This window comes from Manis javanica, chromosome 15 (assembly GCF_040802235.1).
Source record: "Manis javanica isolate MJ-LG chromosome 15, MJ_LKY, whole genome shotgun sequence".
Lineage (NCBI taxonomy): Eukaryota > Metazoa > Chordata > Mammalia > Pholidota > Manidae > Manis > Manis javanica.
In genome coordinates, this window is record NC_133170.1 from 84137178 (window position 1) to 84159804 (window position 22627).

The 22627-nt window shown below is 49.4% G+C and overlaps 1 protein-coding gene, 1 long non-coding RNA gene and 1 gene segment (V, D, J or C); 2 read left to right on the forward strand and 1 right to left on the reverse strand.

Moving 5' to 3' along the window:
* LOC108383606 (immunoglobulin lambda variable 1-40-like) overlaps positions 1-22627 on the forward strand; it is a 178626-nt gene that overhangs the window by 93588 nt on the left and 62411 nt on the right.
* PRAME (PRAME nuclear receptor transcriptional regulator) lies at positions 848-11652 on the reverse strand. Of its 2 annotated transcripts, none has more exons than XM_073222657.1 (5): positions 11491-11652; positions 10912-11116; positions 4014-5720; positions 3000-3608; positions 848-1731 (listed from the first exon to the last, which is right to left on the reverse strand). In XM_073222657.1, the coding sequence occupies exons 3-5, from the start codon at positions 4304-4306 to the stop codon at positions 1155-1157; spliced, it is 1479 nt and encodes a 492-aa protein (XP_073078758.1). In that variant the 5' UTR covers positions 4307-5720; positions 10912-11116; positions 11491-11652; the 3' UTR covers positions 848-1154. The 2 variants fall into 2 exon arrangements, with proteins under 2 accessions (XP_073078758.1, XP_017503718.2); XM_017648229.3 differs by having other exon boundaries at positions 4014-4333; positions 11491-11651.
* LOC140846427 (uncharacterized) lies at positions 16735-21549 on the forward strand. Of its 2 annotated transcripts, XR_012125512.1 has the most exons (3): positions 16747-17431; positions 19622-19844; positions 20010-21549. It is a non-coding gene; the product is annotated as an uncharacterized lncRNA (long non-coding RNA). The 2 variants fall into 2 exon arrangements; XR_012125511.1 differs by having other exon boundaries at positions 16735-17431; positions 19622-21549.

Below are 22627 nucleotides of genomic sequence, written 5' to 3' on the forward strand. Positions count from 1 at the left end.
TGACATCTTCATTTGGGTGGACTGTCCCACGGGGTGGCCCCACCAAACTGCTAATCCCAAGGCTGACATTCACCGCTTCCACCTAAGTGCTCCCTGGGACCTGGTATGGATTTGCTCACCCCCGGGAAACGGGATCAAGGGCAGCCCGCTGGTTCAGAGCTGGCTTGCCACCTCCTCCGCAGGGAAGACAGGGTTCTTCGGGGGGGGGAAAGCCATCGCCCTGCCTCCCCAAGGGAGGTAATACTGCTAACATGGGAGTGAATACTGAACAAGTGTCACCTGCCTCTGTGATCTTCATATTCTGCTGAAAGGAATGTTGATGTTTTTACTGGCCATAACCAGTTGAATTCAAGGGGCTGGATCCAGGGGGATGACAGGCATGGCTTGGCGAGGCCTCAGTGGTAGGGTGAATGTCCCTCCGACACTGGGGGCCTGACATGCGCACAGAGAAGCCCTATCCTGGGAGGGCTGAAGGCCAGGGACAGAGGCTTTGGACCCACTGGATCAGTCGGAAAGAAGTGCCAAGGGAAAAAGGCAGAGTCAGCAGCTGGGCCTGATGAACTTCTCTTCCAGTGGCAACACCACTGTCCCCCTCACCGTTCCAGGCTCTGGGGGCGCACCTCGTGTGCACTGACTGGCTGAACAGCACAGAAGTGATCAGGTAACAGGTACACCGGAGACCAGAACCAAATGCAGCGAGTGATAAACGGTGTCGTGAGCTCCTGGGGCCACCCCGCGCCCAGCCTAGAGTGTCCGCACATTCCTTCTCACTTAATCAGCAACTGCAGATTCCTAGGTTTAAACTAGAGGAACAGCTCAACGTATCACAGACAACACCAGCTGGCTGACAACGAAGTCCCCTTTATTTCTGAACATTTCTTTACAACCATGCACACCCGGACAACTCCCAAATCTACCTCCAAAGCCAGAATTTCCCTTTAGAAATCCAGATTCCTATTTCTAACTCTACGGAATGCATCTCCTCAAAGAGTCAATCAACTCCCAAGTTAACATCCCATCCTGTAAAACACATTCCCTTTTCCTGCTCACATTGAGTAGATGTGGGAAATGGGCTCCTGTGTCCCTTAGACATGCACTTATGTCTGGGCTTGTGTCCAAGGGCCCAGAACAAAGCCTATAATACATGCATGCAGCTAGTCAGGCATGCTACAGGGGCACAGAATGGGCTCTGGATCATAGAAGGTCCTGTCACCGCAGTGAGGACAGGGGCTGGCACTGAACCAGACGATGCTGGGCAACCCCAACTCCTCCAGCAACTGCCTCAGCCTGGCATGCAGCTGGGCAAGTACGCCCAAGTGGAGGGTGCCGCGGACATCCTCATAGCTCTCCAGGGGGGCAGGATACAGCATACGGCTCAGCTTGCTCAGCCCGATGGTATGGTGCAACAGGTCTTCCAGGGAGGCCATGGAGAGGCGGTTGCCACAGAGGCTGAAGGTCACAAGCTGGGAGCAGCAGCTCAGGGCAGGCAGCATGGCGGTGAACTGGGCATCCACGATTCCACACTCTTCCAAGTCCAGGTCCTGGAGGGTGTCAGAGGCTCTCTCTAGCAGAACCCGGAGGGGCTCCGAACTTACATTGGTAAGGCTGACCCCGCTGAGACTCAGGGCCTTCAGCTTAGTGACGTTCAGACCCTGGGCCAGATGCATCAGGTCTGATTCCGAAAGCAAGCAGTTGGTAAATGACAGGGAGTCCAAAGGGGTCTTGAGGCACCTGGGAAGAGAGAGAGCAGTCAGTTCCGGGGGATGGAGGTGATGGGCGGGTGGACATGGGGATGACCAAGCCCTTAAAGGAAGAGAGAGCCATTTCACCACAACCCAAAGCATCACAGATGACAGGCGGCCCCCAGGATCCCGTCTGAGTGGACGCCTTTCTCCACCACTTATTTGCTGGGTGGCAGCGTCAAGACACCAACACCTCCACCACCTCCTCCACTTAGCTGTCAAGCAGGGCACAACGTACTCCTCAGAGGTATGAGCACGAATCAGGTAGCAAGGGGACAAAGTGGTACAAACTTCACATTATAAGACAGTCACAGGGATGAAAACACAACATAGGGAAAATAGCCTATAACATTTTAATTTCTTTGACAGATATTAACTACACTTACTGTGGTGAGCATTTAGTCATATCGGGTCACATACTGTATACCTGAAACCAATATAATATATTTCAATTTTAAAAAATTAAAAAAAAACAACAATAGGCGTTCAGAAGGGGCACCTAATCCGGTGTCTCAAGCAAGAAAGGGAATCGGTGAATCTGAGGACTGGGAGACATGACCGGAAATGCTTTCAACTAGGACTTCCTTCCAGCCGCTGCTCGGACGCCCCTTATCTCTGCTCCTGGTGAGGCCGCCAGGAGATGTGCACGAAGGGCTCGCCCGGGCACGGCCTGCTGGCATGTGGTCGGGGGCGCCAGCCTGCAGGGACCAACTCGGTCCGCTCTGTCACCCACAAAACCGGCCTCTGCTTTCATAGTCCTTCCCTCCTGCTCGCTCATCACCTCCCAGAGCAGGAATTTCCGCCTTACCACCCAACTCGGTGCCTGGAGTGGAGCCAGAGAGAGGAAATGGAGGCAGGTTTGCAAGTAGAGGTTCATGCTGGCAAGGCTGCTGAGTGCAGAGCTTATGATGTGAGACCTCACAAACTTTCCCTTTCCCCATGGCCTCCTCGGTTATTTCCAATCGTCTTAACTTAGACATTACTTTTTCAGGAGGAATTCCCAAAGCCACCCTCATGTGGCCCGAAGGCCCCATTACACAATACCTGGCAAAGTCCCTTTTACCAGCACCTGTCCTAGATTGTATCTGGAGATTATATGACAACATGCACAGGACAGCTGTGACAACATGTGGCACTTCTCGTGACTGGTGCACACAGGCCCTGTCGACGGCTGGCACACAGCAGATGCCCATTATTGTTCATTGAAGGGGGAAGGGCCCACTCTCCCGGGCGCAGAGAAAGCGTGCCGTCTCTCACCTGAGCACTTGGACCAGGCGGTCTTTGAGGAAGGAGACAGAGTCCACATAGAACCCCCTGAGGTGGTGCAGATTGAGGAGCTGAGAGCTGAACAGGCTGACGCACCGCTCCTCCACGGCCTGGGAGGTGCGGGGGGACGAGTGGATGTGGTAGACAAACAGCCTGCGCAAGCCGCCCATCTTGCCCAGCTGAGGAGCAAACTTCCCCAGGGTGGTCAGCCTCCAGGTGCTGTTCACCTCGAACTCCTGGATGGAGTCGAGCTGCACCAATCTCAGGATTTTCTGAACATTCTGTATTGGCATCCCAAAAATCTTCAGCTTCCTGCAGCACAGGTTTAGCAAGCCTCTGCTCCCCCGGACTTTCTTAATGAGGTAGGTGAGGGCCTCATCAGGGCTGCTGTCCTTGAGCCAAAGGTCTACAAACACCTGCACAGGATCCAAGGGCTGCTCTGGCCCGGGCCCTGAGCCCTCCACTCTCGGCCTCTTTATCAGGGGTGGGTCCACGTCTGACTCAAAAAGGGAGTAAATATTGGCTTTGAATCCAGACCACACAACCCAGAAATCCTGACTGGCATTCTTCTGCAAATCCAGCACTTGCAGTTTCCCTCTCCTGCAGGAAAACAGGAGACAAGACTGAGATGCTGAGTCTGACACCACAAACCCAGGCAAGGACGAGACACCTGACTGGCACTTTTACTCCACACCCCAGACATCAACTGCTCCTTCTCCTTGTCTACTGGGATCCTTCCAGTCCCCACTCCTAGCGCCTTTAAGTGCCACCAGGAGGGGATGGGCACATATTCCCTCGGTCACCTCTGCGTCTTAATCAGCCCTACATGTCCGGAAGCCTGTTCCCAGACTGACCCCAATGGCCCTGGGGCCTCCCTGAACTTCCTCACTGGCACCACAAGCAGCCTCTGCACCGCTCCCCACCCCAGCCCCATCCTGACCCCAGGTGTACCTTGCTAGGACCCCCCCAGGTCCCTCCCACCCCCAGGCTGGGGATCACCCTCACCTGGTGCAAACCTCCTGGGCAAGCAGGTCATCAAGTCCATCGAGTACCGCTTTGAAGGTTTCCTGGTGCGACAGCTGTTCCCTCATCAGGGCCCCCAGAGGGAGGCAGGGGAAGGGCCAGGCCTGCACCATCGCCCTCAGGACATTGCTATGTCTCCCGAGGAAGGCTGCCGTGAACAGCGGTGGGAAGAGCTCCCTGGGCAGCTCCTCCAAAGCAGCGATGGCCAAGGCCTCGTTCCTCAGCAGGCTCTGAACCGCCAGTTCCAGGAGTCTGGCTGGGACCAGAATGCTCATCCTGGTGAATCTACTCTGAAAAGAATCCTGGGGAAACAGCCAGGGAGCAAGGCAGCCTTGTGAGGCCAAGCGTGAGCCCAGATCCCTCCACCCGTCAGAGGAACCGACCTCAGGCCGACGTCCCTGCTCAGGCAATAACTGGACAGTCCTGTTCACCCAATTCCAGGGTCTGCTTGGTGGACACAAAGCTGTACCTCTCCCTTTGCCACCACCACGAGGAGCATCTCACCAGGCCTCACTGAGGGAGCCAGTGGCCACTAGCCACATCCGAGAGCCACCCATTAATTCCAGCCCCACTGCAAAGTGAGTACCAAGGAGCCAGAGAACTAACCCCACACTTTTTGGGGAAAGTTCCAGATTGTCACTCAAGAACTGAAAATATGGGGGGAGTAAGGAGTGTCACGTCGCCCGGCACGGCCTCCTCCTCGGCTCCAACAGACAGCCCAGATGGAAAAGATGAAGGGGCTCCCACGCGATGAGCACTATTACGTTATTTTACCTAAAAACTAACAGTACTACACAGCATCTGCAAGTTGGGATGAAAAAACCCCCCACTAATTCCAAGATGAACATTTTATTATGCATCTCTTCGAATGAGTATCAGAATTACCACTTTGTTCAGGGGAAAAGAAACACATTCAGAACAAAGCCTCTACTCTTAAAAATAGTCTGTAGCAGTATTATTCTATGTAGTATTTTTTAAGCTTTTAGTTAGTTCCTTTTTACTTTTTTTAAAAAGCACTTAATAGTAAAATCACAAAACTCTAAGTGGTATGAACTGTAATTACTGGTCACAAACCAAATATTGAAAACATCAAAAAGTTCCAACAGATGTCTTTCAAAAATTTCAACAAAAACCTGTTTGGGTAAGAACTATTACAAACATCTCGGAGGCGGCATACACTACAGCAGAAATCCCAATGTTTGGGATGAAGGCGAAACTGCATTGAGGCCAAAGCCAAGCCTGCTCTTTGGAAAGAAGGAAACTCCATGCGGTCTTGGCTGGAGAGCCGGTGGGGACCACGCCCGAAGGCAGTGTGCTGGCAGGGCCCACGTGGCTCCTGGGTCCCCAGGGCACAGGGACCCACCTGCTCAGACCTGATGGGCAGTGACTGTCCCACGTCAGGCCTCGGGCTCCCTTCTCTGGTCCTCAGCAGCCATTACAGTCCTTCCTGGCCACACCGCCCTTTTCAGACGGGGCTGAAATTTCAATTCCCAATGGGAAGTGACATCTTCCTGGATCCCCACCCAGCTAATCCTGATTGGGTACTAACATTCTCCATACCACCTACTGACTCCTATGTCCGTTTACAAAAGGAAATGAAAAAGAAAACACCTGGATGTGCACTTGTTGGGGGACTTCGGGCCACATCAGAATTGCCCCAATGTTCAAGTGAAGGCAGCTTTATGCAGTCTTGTCAACCCAAAAGAAAAATACATAAAATGAAATTTATGTTAAGAGTTATACTTTGTTACCTAAAACCACAAATCGCATGCCCACTCACAGGAACAGAGGTATGACTGAGGGGCTGTGGTCTTCCAGATTTTGAGGGTCAAGGCTTCTCTGAAGGAGGTCAGGTCAAAATTACAACTAGGAACTGGCCAGGAGAAGGGAGGGGATAGGCGTGGTAACAGCACCAAGGGAGGTTACCCAGATGAGGTAAAACACCTTTGGTTTGAGGAATGCAAAGGCTTGTGGATCCTCTAAACACAAGGTGATTGGTGAGGGCAGGGAGGAAATTCAGTCTTTCTCCCTCCCTGGAAGTAAAGGGCATTTCCTCCCAGAAGGTCTACATCAGCTCAACACACTGGCTTGAGAAAATTAAGTGCAGAAATATGGGCTGCGGAAGTCAGAACGGTATTGGCAACCGAGTCTGGGTGGGAATTTCAGGCTCTGAGATCTCGGAGGCAGGGAGAGAAATTAATGTGGGCCAAAAGCAGTTATCCTTGTCACCAAGGGGTGTCCCCTTCCACATCCTGACCCTTCACAAGCAGATCAGGCCCAGGTATTTTCTAGGGGTTGTGGCCCCTAAACTTGGTCTCCCGAGGCCCCTTACCAAGGAAGATAAGAGTTGGTAACTGCTATCTCCCCAAGCCAACTGATGCAAATATACCTTCAAAAAGCCCCTTCCCGACCCCCCAACCCCCGAAGCTTCCTGGATACCTGGATTCTGATAGGACAGCCCCATTAGGCACAGGAATAAAACTGTTTTTCTCTCTCCCGGTATTAACCATGGCGCACAAATAACAACATCTTTTCCCTCACAAAATCTGAAGCTAGATTTGGCATTTAAAGGTTCTGCAAATTTAGAGATGATTCCCATGCAGGGCTGAATCACACATTGGTGCTTTTGACATTTCAGAACAGAGAGACAGGCTCTCCACCCAAAGAATTCTTGAGGCTACTTATTCTCTACCCTCTGTATTGTGATGCCCAAACAATTCTTATATACCACCGGCAGGAGGCTGGGATTCTCTCAAGGATCTTCTCCATTTTGGTATATTCCTGGAAAGTGCTTTCACCAAATTTCTGCTATCCGTTATCAGCCGACTTTGTGTATAACAGGGTGAAATTGGAATGTGCCCTCTGGGCATTTTAGCTCCCAGGCAATCACCTGTGGGAGACTGAGATGAGTAATAAAGATCAATAGCTCAGACACTGGGCCAGCAATGGAGCTCTAGTACTTAAGCAGAAAATCGAAAACAAAGTTCACTGTCAATTTTATTTTGAGCATGGTGATCCAGGGCTGGGCTTGGCAAAAACTGGTTGACACCCTCAGGTGAGGGGTTTGGAGGGATCTGCCCCACTTAGTGTCAATCTCAGCGTTAGAAAGAGCTGACTGACGGGCTTCACGTGGGCTCCAAGAGACAGGAAAGGCCCAGAAGTCCAAGCAGGCGGGAGGAACCACTGTCTTCAAAAGACCTAAAAATGTGACGTATGAGAAGGACACTCTTCCCAGTGAGGCCAGGGACACTCCACTGTCCACCAGTGTGCACAGCCTGCTGGACGAGAGGATGCGCCGTGGTGTCAGAGGAATGCCACAGCACACATCTGCACCAAGTCCTTCCTGCCCAGGATGACTCCCAGGGCCCAGGCATGAATTTGGGGGGTGTTTCTACCTGGTCCTGGTGACCTGCTCTCTTCATGGTCTCATCTGCTGCACAGGCCATAGCAGTAGCCTGAGCTCACCCGTGGAGGTGTCTGCGGCCACCTCCCCTTCACAGAATTCCAACCAAATCCCAGAGCATCTGCCTCAGCGACTCTGCAGAATAACAGTGCTTCTGGCCTGGGCCAAAGGGGCAGCCCTGTCTTTCAGTGTCCCTGAGCATGTCAGCCTGCCTCTCCAGGTGCCTTGGCCATGACACTGGGTACACCCCTTCACTGGTATTGAAAAATTCAAAGTGTTCTGCTCAATGCCACTATTTTCAGAGAACACAAGCCAAATGGTGTAGAAGAAAAAAATAAACTCAGATGCTTTTCTGGTTTAAGAGGCCCGAGGAATGCTGGAGGTGATCGTTCCTTGATGCCAGAGGAAAAGCCTGGCTCCACTGGTCTTCAGAAGCACCAGGTTCTCTGAGGAGAGGTCCTGGGACCTTTCCTAATGCCACGGCTCTCCCAGCCCAGCCTTGAGCAGACAAGGTCCCATCTGGGACCCAGTGCCTCTCCTTCCCCTCAGTGGTCAGATCCCCTTACCCTGAAATGTTCTGCCCTTGGTGCCTTTTTAAAGCTTAAAGCTCTCTGTGGGCCCTCTCTGCCCCTTCCTGGGTTCACTTCAGATCCAGGGACATCTGGACCTGAACAGGGATTGTCCCTTTCTTCCTCACCACTGAGGACCTGCCTCACACTTGGCAGGAATGTCCTGTGTCCCAGGCTGGCAGGGGGCACTGGGGCAGGGTTGACATGTTCACAAGGATGTCTCTGGCCCAGCTGACCCCTCCCCTTTACCCCCAATCCTTGATTTTTTTCAGACATTTACTGAGTGCCCACAGTACAGTAGTTGCTCTTCTGGGTGACAAGTAGGGACACTCAGTGAAAATACCTTGTCTTCCTCTCAGGGTATCACTGAGGCATAGACCTTGCATTCTACTGAGGAGACAAATGAAAACAAGCTGAAAAATAAACTAATCACAGGCTAACCTTGCTTAGCATAGGAAAGTAGGGCCACAAGATGTCTGTGCCAGCTGAAACTGCGCAAAACAATCTTAATCCAAAGGCAAAATAATGATTTTCCGGTAGCCATCAAATTTTTTTTGTCAAAACATTAAGAACTCTCACATGGATGGAGCTAGAGGGTATTATGCTCAGTGAAATAAGCCAGGTGGAGAAAGACAAGTACCAAGTGATTTCACTCATCTGTGGAGTATAAGAACAAAGCAAAAACTAAAGGAACAAAACAGCAGCAGAATCACAGAACCCAAGAATGGATTAACAGTTGCCAAACAAAAAGGGACTGGGGAGGGTAGGTGGGAAGGGAGGGATAAGGGGCATTACGATTAGCACACATAATGTAGGGGGGCACAGGGAAGGCAGAATAGCACTGAGAAGACAAGTCGTGACTCTTAGCATCTTACTAGACTGATGGACAGTGACTGTAATGGGGTATGTGGCGGGGACTTGATAATGGGAATCTAGTAACCACAATGTTGCTCATGTGATTGTATACTAATGATACCAAAAAGAAAAATTAAGAACTCTCTTACTATCAAAACTAACTTAGTATACTGTGATTTTAAACTCTGAGAATAAGAATGTTGGGCTTCTTTATAAAAAACCTTACCAAGAGTAGTTTGAACACTGTTTGCCCTTCTTCCTGTCATATGACTTTTGATACAGAGTGAGTGAGCATCTTTTCTGTGCCTTGGTGAAATGTCACACTGTTTTTAAGCCAGGACAGGCTTCCCTAATTCTGTCCATTGTGCTCTTGTTGTCAAGACTGATCTTCAAGAGTGTTCCTTTAGCAGAAAGGTTTCTGCCAGCACTGCTTCCTCTGGGACATCTTCATCCTTCTTATCAAAACCATATTCTTCTTCTACACTTTTCTGGGAGATGGAGGCTGTGAGCTGGAAGATGGATTCTGAATCATGACGATGAGTAAAAATAACTCATCACGTTTTGGCAGAAGGTAAGAAACGGCCAAAGTGTTTGCTTTCCTAATCTCATTAGTTTATCAACATACGACGCAATGTTCATAGGCAGCTTAGAATGACTTGTCCTTTCCACGTGATGCTCAAAAGGGTGAGTCACCTGCACCAGCATTGCAGATCAGTAGGAGGGTCACATGGGGATCAGACCCAGAGGTGCTGGTCCAGGGCTCCCTAAGGACATCGCCTGTGCCAGCCTGATGGGAACGTGCCTGGAGGGGGGACACCACTGTGTGTGTGGCAGCACTAGACAAGGTCAGGGACAGGAGCAGAGACCAGGAGCCTTCCTTTAAGTGGCATCACCCACCACAGGCCAGGGACTCACAGGTCTGTGCTCAGCTGAGGTCTGTAGGCCCTGCCAGGTCTTCCAGGAGGATGTGGGGAAGGCTAGCGATGTTCCCAGGGGAAAATCTAGAAAGGCTTGCCTCACTGTCCGAGGCACCTCGGCTCAGCAGCCCTGCCTCCTGCCGCACCAGCCAGAGCAGCCCCTGGGAGCACACACCTCGCAGCCACGCATGACCTGGGCAGACCAAATACGCAAATTCGATGGGGTGTCACTCACCGGATTTGAGGAGATGTACATGGAGGCCTCTCTCACATGCAAGGCAGGGGATAACAAGGGCGAGGGGTCATAGAGACAGAGCTCTGGGGTGTCTCTGTGGTGGCCTGGGCTCACTCTGCTCATCGTCCTTGCTCGGGGCACAAGGAGGGGACCTTTTGGCACCCCAGGGCTGACCTTTCTCTCCCTGTGCCTCAAATTCCCCTGGTATCATGACCTTGACTTCTCTCTGCATGTCCTCCTCCTCTCAGGGTCCTGGGCCCAAGCCTGTCCTGACGCAGACACTCTCAGTGGGGTTCTCTGGGCCAGAAGGCCACCATCCCCTGCTCTGGAGGCAGCAGTAATACTGGGGGTTACAGCTGGGCCTCCTGGGACCGTGCTGCCTGGCACTCTCAAGGCAGAGGTCGTCCCTGGTCCTCAGGGCCCGCCTCCTCCCTCCAGCTCCAGGTCAGGCCACATGGCCTCCCTGACACCCTCGGGCTGCTGCAGGGGGCCTAGCTGGACACGACTGGCGCTCTCTTTCAAGGGGAGCCCCTGACCCCCAGCAGTCCAAGCCCCAAGAGCAGTGAGGCCAAACCTCCCTCAGCTCACCCACCCTGTCCCTGCTCGACACCAAACACAAGTCGAGTCTCTGGAATCTAACACCTGCTCTGCTTTTTACTCTGAGCTGAGGTTCTAATGTAACTGTGACTTTGGGAAGAGCGTCCCCTACACACAACGGTTACTTCTTATTAAAAGGCATCAGGATAAATGTTCTCTTGGGGATACGACTTGAAAAATGAAGGCTGCTCCTGGGTCTTCGACCCTCCTGTGAGGGACGTCAGAGGCAGCTCCTCCATGACGAGGAGGGCTGGGTGGACAGGGCTTCTCGGGACCCCCGAGAGGGTTCGCGGGACCAGCTTACCTAAAGATGTCTTCTGTCCACTCTGGTCCGGCTCAGACTGGCCTGGGTCCTCTGTTACTTGGTTTCCCTGGTCTCGTAACGTCTCAGTCACCCGTGTCCACTGAAGTCTGAGAGGAAGAACCAGAACGCTCCGAAAACAAGGAGACTGTGTGTCAACACGCCTATTTACGAAGCCGCGGGCTCCCGGGAGTACCTCTTGAGAATTCTGCGGAGGAAATGAGGCTGGAGCCTCGATCCTGCTCTTTCAGGGGAAATCCCTGCCTCTCTCCAAACCTGACCACCAGGTTCTCATCAGCTGAACCAGGGGACAATTTGAGTGACAGACCTCGTGCTCTTGGTCAAAAACGACCCATCCCTCGAGAACACGCACCACTGTCCGGCAGCCATGTTTCTGCCCACCCCGTGCCCTCCTCGCCCAGGCGCCTCCACGCGGGCCACCCCGATTCAAGTGCACGAACCCCCAGCTAGTGAGATCTAACAGTAAGGACAGACGCCCAAGTTCGAACTATTACGTCAGAACCTCGTGACTAGTCCGAAGTCACCTTGCGAGAAAGCAAAGGAACCAGGGTTTGAACTTACGTTTTCCACGGCCCGTTTTTCTCGCCTGGAGGGAGAGAACTGGCGGCTCCAATTCCGCAAGCCAACCAGAACCAGCCAGAACCAGCCAAAACCAGCTAGAGCCAGTCGTTAACTGCCCGAGCCAGCCAGAAACAGCCGGATCTGACCAATCGGCTTTGTTTCCTTCCAAATCTCACGAGATCTTGTGATCTCGAGGGGAGTTGCCCAGCGAGTCCAGAGGGGAGCTGTTTTAACTGGCTGGGAGGCAGTGGGGGGAAGGGGGACAAGGGAAGGCGTGGTGTCTGTGGCCCCGCCCACCGGACTGCAGCCATTGGGCTAAGAATGGGACTGGGGCGGCCACAGGGGCCTGGGATGGGGATGTGGTGGTACAGGTGCTATAGGGATAATAGGGGGGCTCTGTTGCAGAAGTGGCGCAAGGCCTGGAACTCCGCACCCCCAGCGCACCCCACCCCCGACCCCCAAGGCCGGTTCTGAGGGGGCTGCCAGTGACGCCTTTCCCCCTGTTGGGGCACCTGAGTGAGGCTTCTCGCCCCACTCCCACCTCCCTCGATGGGAAAAGTGCTGCCCTTGGCCAGTCCACCGCCCCCTACTCTCTAGACTTTACCGCTGATGTAACCCCTGGAGCAGAGGAGGGCCCCATCGGGGATCGCTTAGATTGTGCCTCTCCCCAGAGCGCGCGTCCCCGATCTTCCCCTTGGATTTGGTTTCCCAGAGCTTTTGCAGAATCCAGATTCCTGCATTCGCTCTGCTCAGCTCCCCCAGCCCTTCAGCTGACTTCAGCTCCCTCACTCGTCCTAAAGGCAGGCTATGCCTTCTCTTTACCCACAAATACCTTTTGATAAAGTCACAGGTGCACCAGAAAACTGAAGATGTGGGCAGGACCGTTTGGAGCAGGGAGCAGGTGAAGGATACTGAGGAGAGGTGGAGGCACCACCCCAGGGCTGCTGCTGATCTGAACCCCGGGGGTTTTGTGTCTGGGACCACCAAGGAGCACTGGAGACCTGGAATCCCTCATGTTTGCAAGGCCTGTGTCAGGTTTTGGTGCCAGTTTCCTGCCAGCAACTTTAGGGGTGAAAAGTTAGGCTTCTGGAGAGTTGGCAAGACCCAGATGGGTGACGATCTTTTCCTGGTAAAGAGAGAGGGGTCGTTTAGAGCAAAACAGAGCCCCCCACCAGGGCTGAGAAGGACTCAGCCTCCTCATACTGGGAGGTAGGTTGTCTGCAACGGAGGGAAACGAGTGGGTCTAGCGTTGGGACCTTGTCATGCAGGTGACCCTAAATCTTCTACCACAGGCCATGGGAAGTTCACAGTGGCTGAGAGTGACAGGCGGGGTGGCAAGGCTCGCTATTTTTTGTGGATCTTTCCTGCCATTCCCCCAGGTACCCCCATTCCTGTGAACTAGCAGAGCTTAAGGTTGCCAGCTTCACAGATAGATAAGTACATAAATACATACCAGTGAGGTCATTGTGTTGATCCCTAGCAGACCTGGGATTGTCACCTAGAACAGAACTGATTAAAAAACTCAAATTTTCCACCTTGGAACTAGAGACTCTCAGCCTGCCTCTCCCGCCTCTCTTCTGGACTCACTGGACAGAGATTTGTCCTTGAATAGCTGCTGATGCTCAACACGAAAGGAGACAGACACACAAAGTCTCTGGCTCATAAGATTTGGGGTGAAAACAAAAAAAACAAAACACAGTAAGACCTTTGTTTTAAAGTGGCAAGTTGTAACTAATTTTCTTAGGGAAACAAACAGGGCTGGCATGGTAAGTTACAGAGGCAGCTGACTGCTAACTTTTGTTCAGGACCCCTTGTCTGAGGCCAAAGCAGGCAACAGCCGCAGGAGCTTGAGAGGATCCTGTCCTGGGTGTGAGGACTGACTGCACAAATCCTCATAGACTGGCCAATCTGAAAGCACAAAGAAAGAGATTAGGGCAGAAGGGAAGGTGATGACAGTGACAGAGCACTGGCTGCATCTGCAGGTAGGGTGAGACATGAAAGGGGGAGCCCTTTCGTCCATCTGAATAGTTCTTAACTGTTGGTGTTTTCATGATCTGATCGCCCTTTTAATGATCACTGTGAGTACACTAAAAGGATGATGTCCTTGATATTTGAAAGCAAAATGTAGGTCCCACAAGTGATTATATAATGCAGTGCTAGTCATGTACAATTAAATGTGAGTATAGCATTCATTCATGCATTGCTTCAAGTAATGCTTACGGATGTCTACCAAATTCCTGGGTGTAAGTCTGGGGAGAGAAAGTCCCAGAGCCAAAATACCTCTAAAAACCAAAATCAGTCAAAGGGAGAAATAAAGATTGAAAGCCTTTTATTGCTTACAAACTGCAGTCCAGGGCCGCCTCTCTCCCCTGCTCGGGAAGGAAGCAAGCAAGCAGCCCCTCCCCTTAACCTCTCAGGTTCAGACACGCCCTCGGTTGCCCCAGTAATTACCCATTGACATGGAGACAACTCTCCACCCCTGAGGATATGCAAACGCACTAAAGCCAGGCGAGATAATCTGGAAATGTTATGATTTTACCCACACTGGGGCTCCCTTGGATGTGGAGGAGGGAGTGAAAAGGTATTCATGGGCTCCACCTTCCTGGGGTATGTGTACTTCATATTTGTGAACATCTTGGAGAAGCAGGTCAAGACGTCCAGAAGATGGTCATTGAAATGATAGCACCGATTATGGTATAATATTTTTCTGTGCTTTTTGAACTTTTTCTATCATAATTTTTTCCCCTCTCATCCCTCTCTGCATTTCCCCCCCCCACCCTCAGTGTCCTGGGCTCAGTGTCTGGGGCATTGAGACAAACTGTCACCATCTCCTGCCCTGGAAGCAGCAGCTGCACTGGGACTTCTCACCCTGACTCGTGGTGCCGACTGTGGCCAGGAACTGCCCCCACGCTCCAGACTGTGCTGGAGTTCTCTGCCCCCAAGCTTCCTGCTCCAGCCTCAGGCTTCAGGCCTGGCAACACAGCCTCTGGGAGGTCTCTGGACTCCAGCCTGAGGACAGGGCTAATTATCTCGGATTGTCCTGGGACAGCCAGAGCATTCATGTACAGTGCCCCAAGCCCACTGGGAACTGAGGCCAGAAGCTGCCAGGAGCACTGGGTGTCTGGGAACTTCACCCCAGCCGGGTGGTCAGAGTGGGGTTTCTGCTCTCCTTCCTGCTCATCACCCCAGGGGTATAGGTGTTTCAGGACTGGGACCCCGTATGTGGGTAAAATCGCAATAGTTCCAGAATCCCTCACCTGGCTTTAGTGCATCTGCATATCAATAGGTGTTTCCAAGGGGTGGAGAGCATTAGTCCATCTTCATATCAATAGATAATTACAAGGGCATGGGAGGGTTTATCTGGACTGGAAAGGTTAAGTGGAGCTCTCTGCTGCTGCAGCCTGGTCAAGAGAGAGATGGGATGACTGTTTGTAAGAAACAGGTTTCTTAAACTTTATTTCTCCCTTTGACTGATTTCAGTTTCAGAGGTATTTCACCCCAGGATTTCCCCCGGAGTTACACCATATATTCCTGTTGGTCTTTATAATACTGTGGGAAAGAGAAGCAGTCTCCCAGGGGATGTGGATTTGCAAAAATGAAAGTGAAAGCTCCTTCCTTCCTGTGTGTGGTGGCCTTGAGACGCAACTAGGTCTCCCTCTTCAGTGGCACGACGGGGAGAAGGACAAGGGCTTCTTGGTGTGCTGGCCAGTTCAGAGGCCACCTGCCCCGGACCCATCCCTCCGCACCCAGCGAGGGTTCCGGTACTCCTGTGCTCAGGGCCACAGGCCTCCCTCTGCCTTACCTTCTCCCCCAGGGTCTGGGCACGGTGACCCAGGTAAGCCAGATACTAATTTTCTATTGCTGTGTAACAAATTTCTACAAATCTAGTGATTTAAAACCGCCTAATTATTACCTGAGTTTCCCCAGAGAAGCTTAGCTGGGGCTCCTGCTCAGTGTCTTCCTGAGCTGGAATCAGTGTTGGTGACTGCGTTCCATTCCAGAGGCTCAAGAGGACGAGTCTGCTTCCAAGTCCCTTGGCAGAATTCATTCCTTGCTGCTGTATGACTGAAGTTGCAGCTTTTTTGGGGTCTTTGGCTGTGTAAGTCTAGGGAGAGGAAATCCTGGGGCAAAATACCTCTAAAAACTGAAATCAGTAAAAGGGAGAAATAAAGTTGAAAACCCGTTTATTGCGTACAAACTGCAGTCCAGGATGTCTTTCCCCTCTGCTCGGGAAGAAGCAAAACCAGCCCTCCCCCTCCCCTCTCAGGTACAGATAAGCCCTCTGTTGCCCAGGTCATTACCCATTGATATGGAGATGCACTTCTCTCCACCCCTGAGGAATGATGCAAATGCACTAAAGCCATGCTTCTATCCACCTCTGAACACCTACTGATATGCAGATGTACTAAAGCCAGGCGAGATATTCTGGAAGTGCTACGATTTTACCCACAGGCTGTCATGCTCCCAGTTCCTAGAGGTCGCCCCCAGCCCCCACCACGTGGCTCTCTCCATAAGTCACGGACAGCACCGCTCTTTGCTTCTTCCTAATCAGCAGGCGAGAACCGCTTTCTCCAGTTTGCTAAGGGTGAGTTTTATATCACATGATGTGATCACAGGAGTGATGCCTGGTCTCTTTGTCATTTTACATGACCTATCCAAGGGAGAGACATCCTGTCACCTTTGCTATATTTATTCGAAGCAAATCACAGGTTTTTCTCAAATTCCAGTGCAAGAGATTATGCAAGGGCCACCCTAGGGTACATCCTCCACAGTCCACAAACAAGGAGACTTTCAATCCATTTTAAATTTCAAATCCATTTTTAAAGATTCTTATGTAAAAACTCTGCAAATTTAGCTGAGGGAACAGCAAGAAATAGGAGATTTTGGTCCTACTCTTTGTGTCCATCCTCTCATACCACTTAGTTCATGGTCATCTGAACCGGGGGAGCATGTATGTGCCAGACCACTGTTCTGCCCAAACCAGCCTTCCCCTCAGATCTCTGACCTGAAAGCAGAACATGAAACCTTCATGTATTTTTTAGCAATGGCTTCACTACAAAATGGCTCCTCTGTCCCTCCAACTGCAGTTGACCCTCCTTGTGGGAGATCCTGGCTTGCATTTGGATGGTTTTGTGGCTATTTGAAGACAGAATCAGCAGGACTTGCCTTTGGAGAGGATTCAAGTCATGAGGGTACAAGGAGGTCAGGGGTACCACCTAGAACTTCATTTGAACCCCCTGAGATTGGGAAAAATAAAGAGAGGAGCAAATACGGTAAAATATCTTTTTGGCCTTGTTAGATTTGTAATGTCTGTACTGTTGAATGAAGAAAAGCAAGTATAGAATAGCAAGTACTGTAAGATCTAAGCATTTAGAAATCCTAGGTTAGCATAAGCACAGCCATCTTAAAGAGCCTAAGAAACCATTTCCTGAAAGTATGACTCAAGAGAAAACTAAAACCAAGTAAGACCTTGAAAAACAAGTTAGTCAATCATAAGCACAGACAGCTGTGGCCTTTAGTCAGCTAACCTTGGTCAGTTAATCATACACACCAAGCTTATCTTGCTGAAACCCACCCTAGCATTCTGAGAGTAATCTTATCTCACTGACCCCCCAAGATGTGACGCCAGCCGATGAATCATGTGTCTATGAAAAAAACCCTGTTACGTGCTTGTAGAAAAATACTGTCCTCTTAGAAAATGCTATAAAAACCTCTGGCTTTGGCTGCTCAGGGTCCTTGTTGAGACCCGCTGCGTCGGACTGACACTTGGACCCCAGCTAGCTGGTTCCTGAATAAATTCCTCTTGCTTGTTGCATCAAGAGACGCCTTTCGTGAGTGATTTGAGGCGGCGTCCTCCTCTGGGAGAATCCAACATTTGGGGGCTCGTCCGGGATCATGCACTCACCCCGCTTCACTCCCGAAGTCGCTCTTGGAGGAAGAAGTAAGATTAGTGGCGCCTTGAGTTGTCTGTGTTCTGTCTTCTGTTTTTCAGCGAGACCGGTCGGAATTCTGAAAGGGGTACACACTGTCTGGCAGTCGTCCCGATCCCGTAAAGGGGTCGAGACCGCGGTCAGTAGACGTACTTAGAGCACCACAGGCTGCAACCCTGGGGGACGCCTCGGGGAGATTGGAGGGCCAGGGACGCCTGGTGGCCTCTCACCTGTTTTTCCGGCAAAGTGAATCTGATGAGATAGGGTTGATTTTAGAGCGCCAAGAGTATCAACCCACCGATTCTTTTCGGTTTTTAGTCAAAAATCTGAAGAAAACAAAAAGCAGCCACTGTGTGTCTAATCTGTGTGTGTCTCTGTTTTTTGTGTCTTTCACGTGCCTATTAATTGTTATACTGACAATGAGACAGACTCAGACAACCCCCTAAGTGTGTAAATGAATATATCTTTCTACCTCCGGATGGTATTAATGAAATTGATTTAAAGACAAGCGCTTGTGAAAATTGAGTGTTCTAAAACTTCCAGAAAACCTGATAAAAAAAGTGTTAAGCATTAATGCTAATTTGAGTTTGGCTGAGGCGGGCATGTCCTGGTAGTTGTCGGCTGCCTGAGTTTACCTGGAGTCATTTGAGTCATGTTATCTGCTAAATCTTTTAAGAATAGAATGCTTAGAAGCTTGGCTTTGTCTAGTGTTCAGTGGGGGTCTTGTGAGTAGTCTAGTGTAGTTGTTGCAGGTGGGTGAGCTGGATAAGTGTAGCAAGTGAACACCTTTTTAATTGTGTGTTGCAGTGTGTATGCCTACCTGCAGCCTGAGAATCTTTGTAGTAACTTAAAGCCTTAGAGTTTTGTTAAGTTGAGAAGATGTGCTCTGTGTTTGCTGGGAGATTGTGCTGTGGAGCTCATGGTTGCAGAAATTGTAGAATGTGTTCGTAAGTTTGTCCGTCTAGAGAATATTAGTTTGACAGTTTGCAGTGTCCTGCTTCTCAGTGTTCACTGGAGGTTGAAGTTTCTAATAGTTTTGAGTTCTGGTTAGAACTGCTTAAGGTGATGGAGAGGGCATTTCTCTATGCTGGAAGATGTATGTTTTAATGAGAGAAAGTGTAAAGAACGGAAATTCATTTTGTTGAAAGTAAAAGAGAGTGATTGTTCTGAAGTGCAGCTATTTGTTTAAAGAGAGAGAACACTGAATGTAAAAAGAAAGTTGTAGAAAGCTTGTAGAAAAGTTAGTATAGTCATGCTATGTGAAATTGAAGCGAGTAAGTCTTGGTATCGAGTGTACAGCAGAATTAGAATTTTGTTTTCAGTTAAAAAGACAAAGTTTTCTTTAACTGTTAGTCTGCTCTTAATGTTGAAAAATCAAGGCAGTTTCTCGTACTTAAAGTCTCAGTGAGTTGCCAGAATATTAAAAAAAAAATGAAATTGTAATATTAAAAAGACTAAAAGCTAAAGTTTGTTAACAACTGTCTTTATGAGCAGAATTGAAACATCCTTCTCTCTACCTGATCCCTCCAGAGTTTAAAAACTTTCAGTGACTGTTTTTGTATTCCATGGCAGTATGTTTATTTGCACGAGTTCAATAAGAATCTGCTTTCCTTGTGAGAAGACTACTTAAGAACACTGGTTATACTACCAGGGCTTTGACTGGAATGTCATACCTGAGAGACATGTGTATGGACTCAGATGTGAAGAACTTTAAAGAACTAAAATTGACTTTATAAAGCCAACAAAGCCCCTTAGAAGAACTGGCCTAGTACCTTGCTTACAGAGTTCCCAGCGGCCTTACCAGGTGAGTAAAGAAAGTCACTTCCTGGCAGGTGCAGAGACCTCGAGAAGAGAGAAATTCATCCAAATCTACAGGTACTGCAGGCAAAGCCTGATGGCAAGTCTGGCTTGGCTGTCTAGCCTCAAGAGGCCTTTAAAAGTTCAATCTGAAATTCCTTACAAAAAGTTCCAGCAAAGCATATTTAAAAGAGCCTGTGTAATCAATTGCTCTTCTTGCTGCACCTGTGCAAATAATCAAGCCAGCTGTTAATTATTTTCTTAACCTAGTTACTTCTAGTAAAAATGAGAGTGATTTTAGAGAGAGGTATTGTTTCAATAATGCAGCCTCCTTCCAGAATAAAAAATCCAACTCCAGATGTTGCTACATAACCTAATAACACAATTTGTTTTATCGTGCCTAGAAGCCACAAAACTGCAAATAGTAATAGAAATGAAACCCAGAATAGAAGCGCCAGCCTTCTGAGGCCCTCTCAACTGACCAGTGATGGAGACCTAGCTGCACCCTTTACTGTGCCCCCTTCTCAGCACGAAGCAGCCAGAGCGGTCATCGCCCCTTTTCCCTGGCAGCAGCTGGAGTCTCTATCTGTAGAAGAAAGAATGAGACCATACCCGTAGCCTCCTCAGGTGAAAACAGATATCTAGTCCCTCCTCCCCAGGGGTGGTGGGCTTGTAATACCGGACTGACCCCATGTGTCTCCACCTCTGCCTTCAATTCCTCCTGTGATTTCTGTATTATGGTCCAGCGAGTGCCTAGGCTGATGTATCATGATGACCTCTCATTTGTAACAGAATTTGAACCCAGACAGAGATTTAGAAGAGAACCAGTCTCGCTGACTTTAGCCGTGTTGTTGGGAGTAGGAGTTGCAGCTGCAGTAGGAACGGGGACAGCCGCCATCATCCAAGGGAACCAACACTATGAGGGACTGAGGGCAGCTTTTGATGAAGATTTGAAAACTATAGAGCAATCCATTACCAAACTTGAAGAGTCCCTGACTTCTCTTTCTGAAGTAGTGCTGCAGAATACACGAGGGCTGGATCTACTGTTCTTAAAAAAAAGAAGATTGTGTGCAGCCCTAAAAGAAGAATGCTGCTCCTATGCAGATCATTCCGGAATAGTAAGAAATTCAATGACTAAACTCAGAGAAAAATTAGATCAACGAAGAAGAGAGCGAGAAGCTGGCCAAAGTCTATTTGAGTCTTAGTTTACTGAATCCCCATGGCTCACAACCCTGATATCCACTCTAGCCGGACCCTTGCTTATTTTTGTTCTGCTTCTTACTTTTAGTCCCTGTGTTTTAAACCGGCTAGTATCTTTTGTTAGAGAGAAAGTGAGTGCTGTTCAGGTGCTAATGCTAAGACAGCAGTATCACTCACTCACACATCAAGAAGAAACGAACATTCCATGATTAGAATGATCAAAGAGAAAGTGGGGAAATGTAAGATCTAAGCATTTAGAAATCCTAAGTTAGCATAAGCATAGCCATCTTAAAAAGCCTAAGAAACCATTTCCTGAAAGTATGACTCAAGAGAAAACTAAAACCAAGTAAGACCTTGAAAAACAAGTTAGTCAATCATAAGCACAGACAGCTGTGGCCTTTAGTCAGCTAACCTTGGTCAGTTAATCATACATACCAAGCTTATCTTGCTGAAACCCACCCTAGCATTCTGAGAGTAATCTTATCTCACTGACCCCCCCAAGATGTGACGCCAGCCGATGAATCATGTGTCTATGAAAAAAACCCTGTTACGTGCTTGTAGAAAAATACTGTCCTCTTAGAAAATGCTATAAAAACCTCTGGCTTTGGCTGCTCAGGGTCCTTGTTGAGACCCGCTGCGTTGGGCTGACACTTGGACCCCAGCTAGCTGGTTCCTGAATAAATTCCTCTTGCTTGTTGCATCAAGAGATGCCTTTCGTGAGTGATTTGGGGCGGTGTCCTCCTCTGGGAGAATCCAACAGTACAACATAATGCTCTTCACACAAAACCATAAGTAAATGTAATATTAATTTATTTTTTCTGTTCAGTAATTATTTATCAATGCTGTTCAGGGCCTTTGTAGCAGTCTGGTGGGGCTGGGCAGAGAGAATACAGAATGCAGCACTGACCTCTGGGCCCGACGACCACGCCTGCCTTCTACTTGCAGACGCTCACCAGGATGCATAATGATGTATCAGGAAAATGTGCACTGAAAGGATGACTCCGGCAAGAATTTTTTTTTTAAGTTTACTACAGTATTTTAATGGGTAGATACATACATTGCGTTACAGTGTATTCAAAATATCATTTCAGTATGTAACCAATATTAAAAGAACATTAGTGAGATATCTTAACCTTCTTATTTTGGTTCTGAGTCTTCCAAATCTGATGTGTTTTCACAGCCCATCACAACTTAGATGCTAAATTTTAATCAGAAATACTTGTCCAAAATATATAAAAAACTCATATACCTTAAAACCCAAAAAGCAAATAACCTAATTAAAAAATGGTTGGAGGATATGAAGAGACAAGTCTCCAAAAAAGAAATTTAGATGGCAAACAGACACATGAAAAGATGCTCCACATCACTAATCATCAGGGAAATGCAGATTAAAACCACAATGAGATACCACCTCACACCAGTAAGGATGGCCAGCATCGAAAAGACTAGGAACAACAAGTGCTGGCGAGGTTGTGGAGAAAGGGGAACCCTCCCACTCTGCTGGTGGTGTAGGACCCCAACCTCCCTGAGAAATAAGTTAGCCTAAGAGTAGCCATCTTGAAGCCCAAAAAGCCATTCTGATATATGACTCAGAGGGAACAACTGAAACCAGGTAACTCCTCTGGAAAAACAAGTTAATCAATCATGACTGCTGGCAGCGCTAACCTAAATGCCGACCCTACCTTGCTACACCCCCAGGACGTGGCACTAACCCAGAAATCGTAGGTTTGAAAAATTACTGCCTTTGTAGTATTGTTATCTTGCTATGTAGTATTGTTATCTTGTTATTACAAAACAATCTGTAACCATGGTAATCCTCTAGGGCTGAATGCCTCAGAAAATCCTATATAACCACTTAGTTGTAAGTGCTCAGGGTCCTCGTTGAGACCTGCTGCGACGGGCTGACTTGGACCCCAACTAGCTGGCTTCCGAATAAATTCCTCTTGCTTGTTGCATCAAGAAACGTCTTTGGTGAGTGATTTGGGGCGGCGCCTTCCTCAGGGGAATCCAACATTTGGGGGCTCGTCCGGGATCATGCGCTCACCCCGCTTCACTCCCGAAGTCGCTCTTGGAGGAAGAGGTAAGATTAGTGGCGCCTTGAGTTGTCTGTGTTCTGTCTTCTGTTTTTCAGTGAGACCGGTCAGAATTCTGAAAAGGGGTACCCACTGTCTGGCAGCTGTCCCGATCCCGTAAAGGGGTCGAGACTGCGG

Bases quoted from the DNA above. Each gene is read 5' to 3' on its own strand.
- PRAME (XM_073222657.1), bottom strand. From the start codon at position 4,306: ATGAGCATTCTGGTCCCAGCCAGACTCCTGGAACTGGCGGTTCAGAGC. The intron at 3,609-4,013 runs GTGAGGGTGATC...GTTTTCCTGCAG, and splicing joins GCCCAGGAGGTTTGCACCAG to GAGAGGGAAACTGCAAGTGC. The intron at 1,732-2,999 runs GTGAGAGACGGC...CTCTCTTCCCAG, and splicing joins CGCCTGGTCCAAGTGCTCAG to GTGCCTCAAGACCCCTTTGG.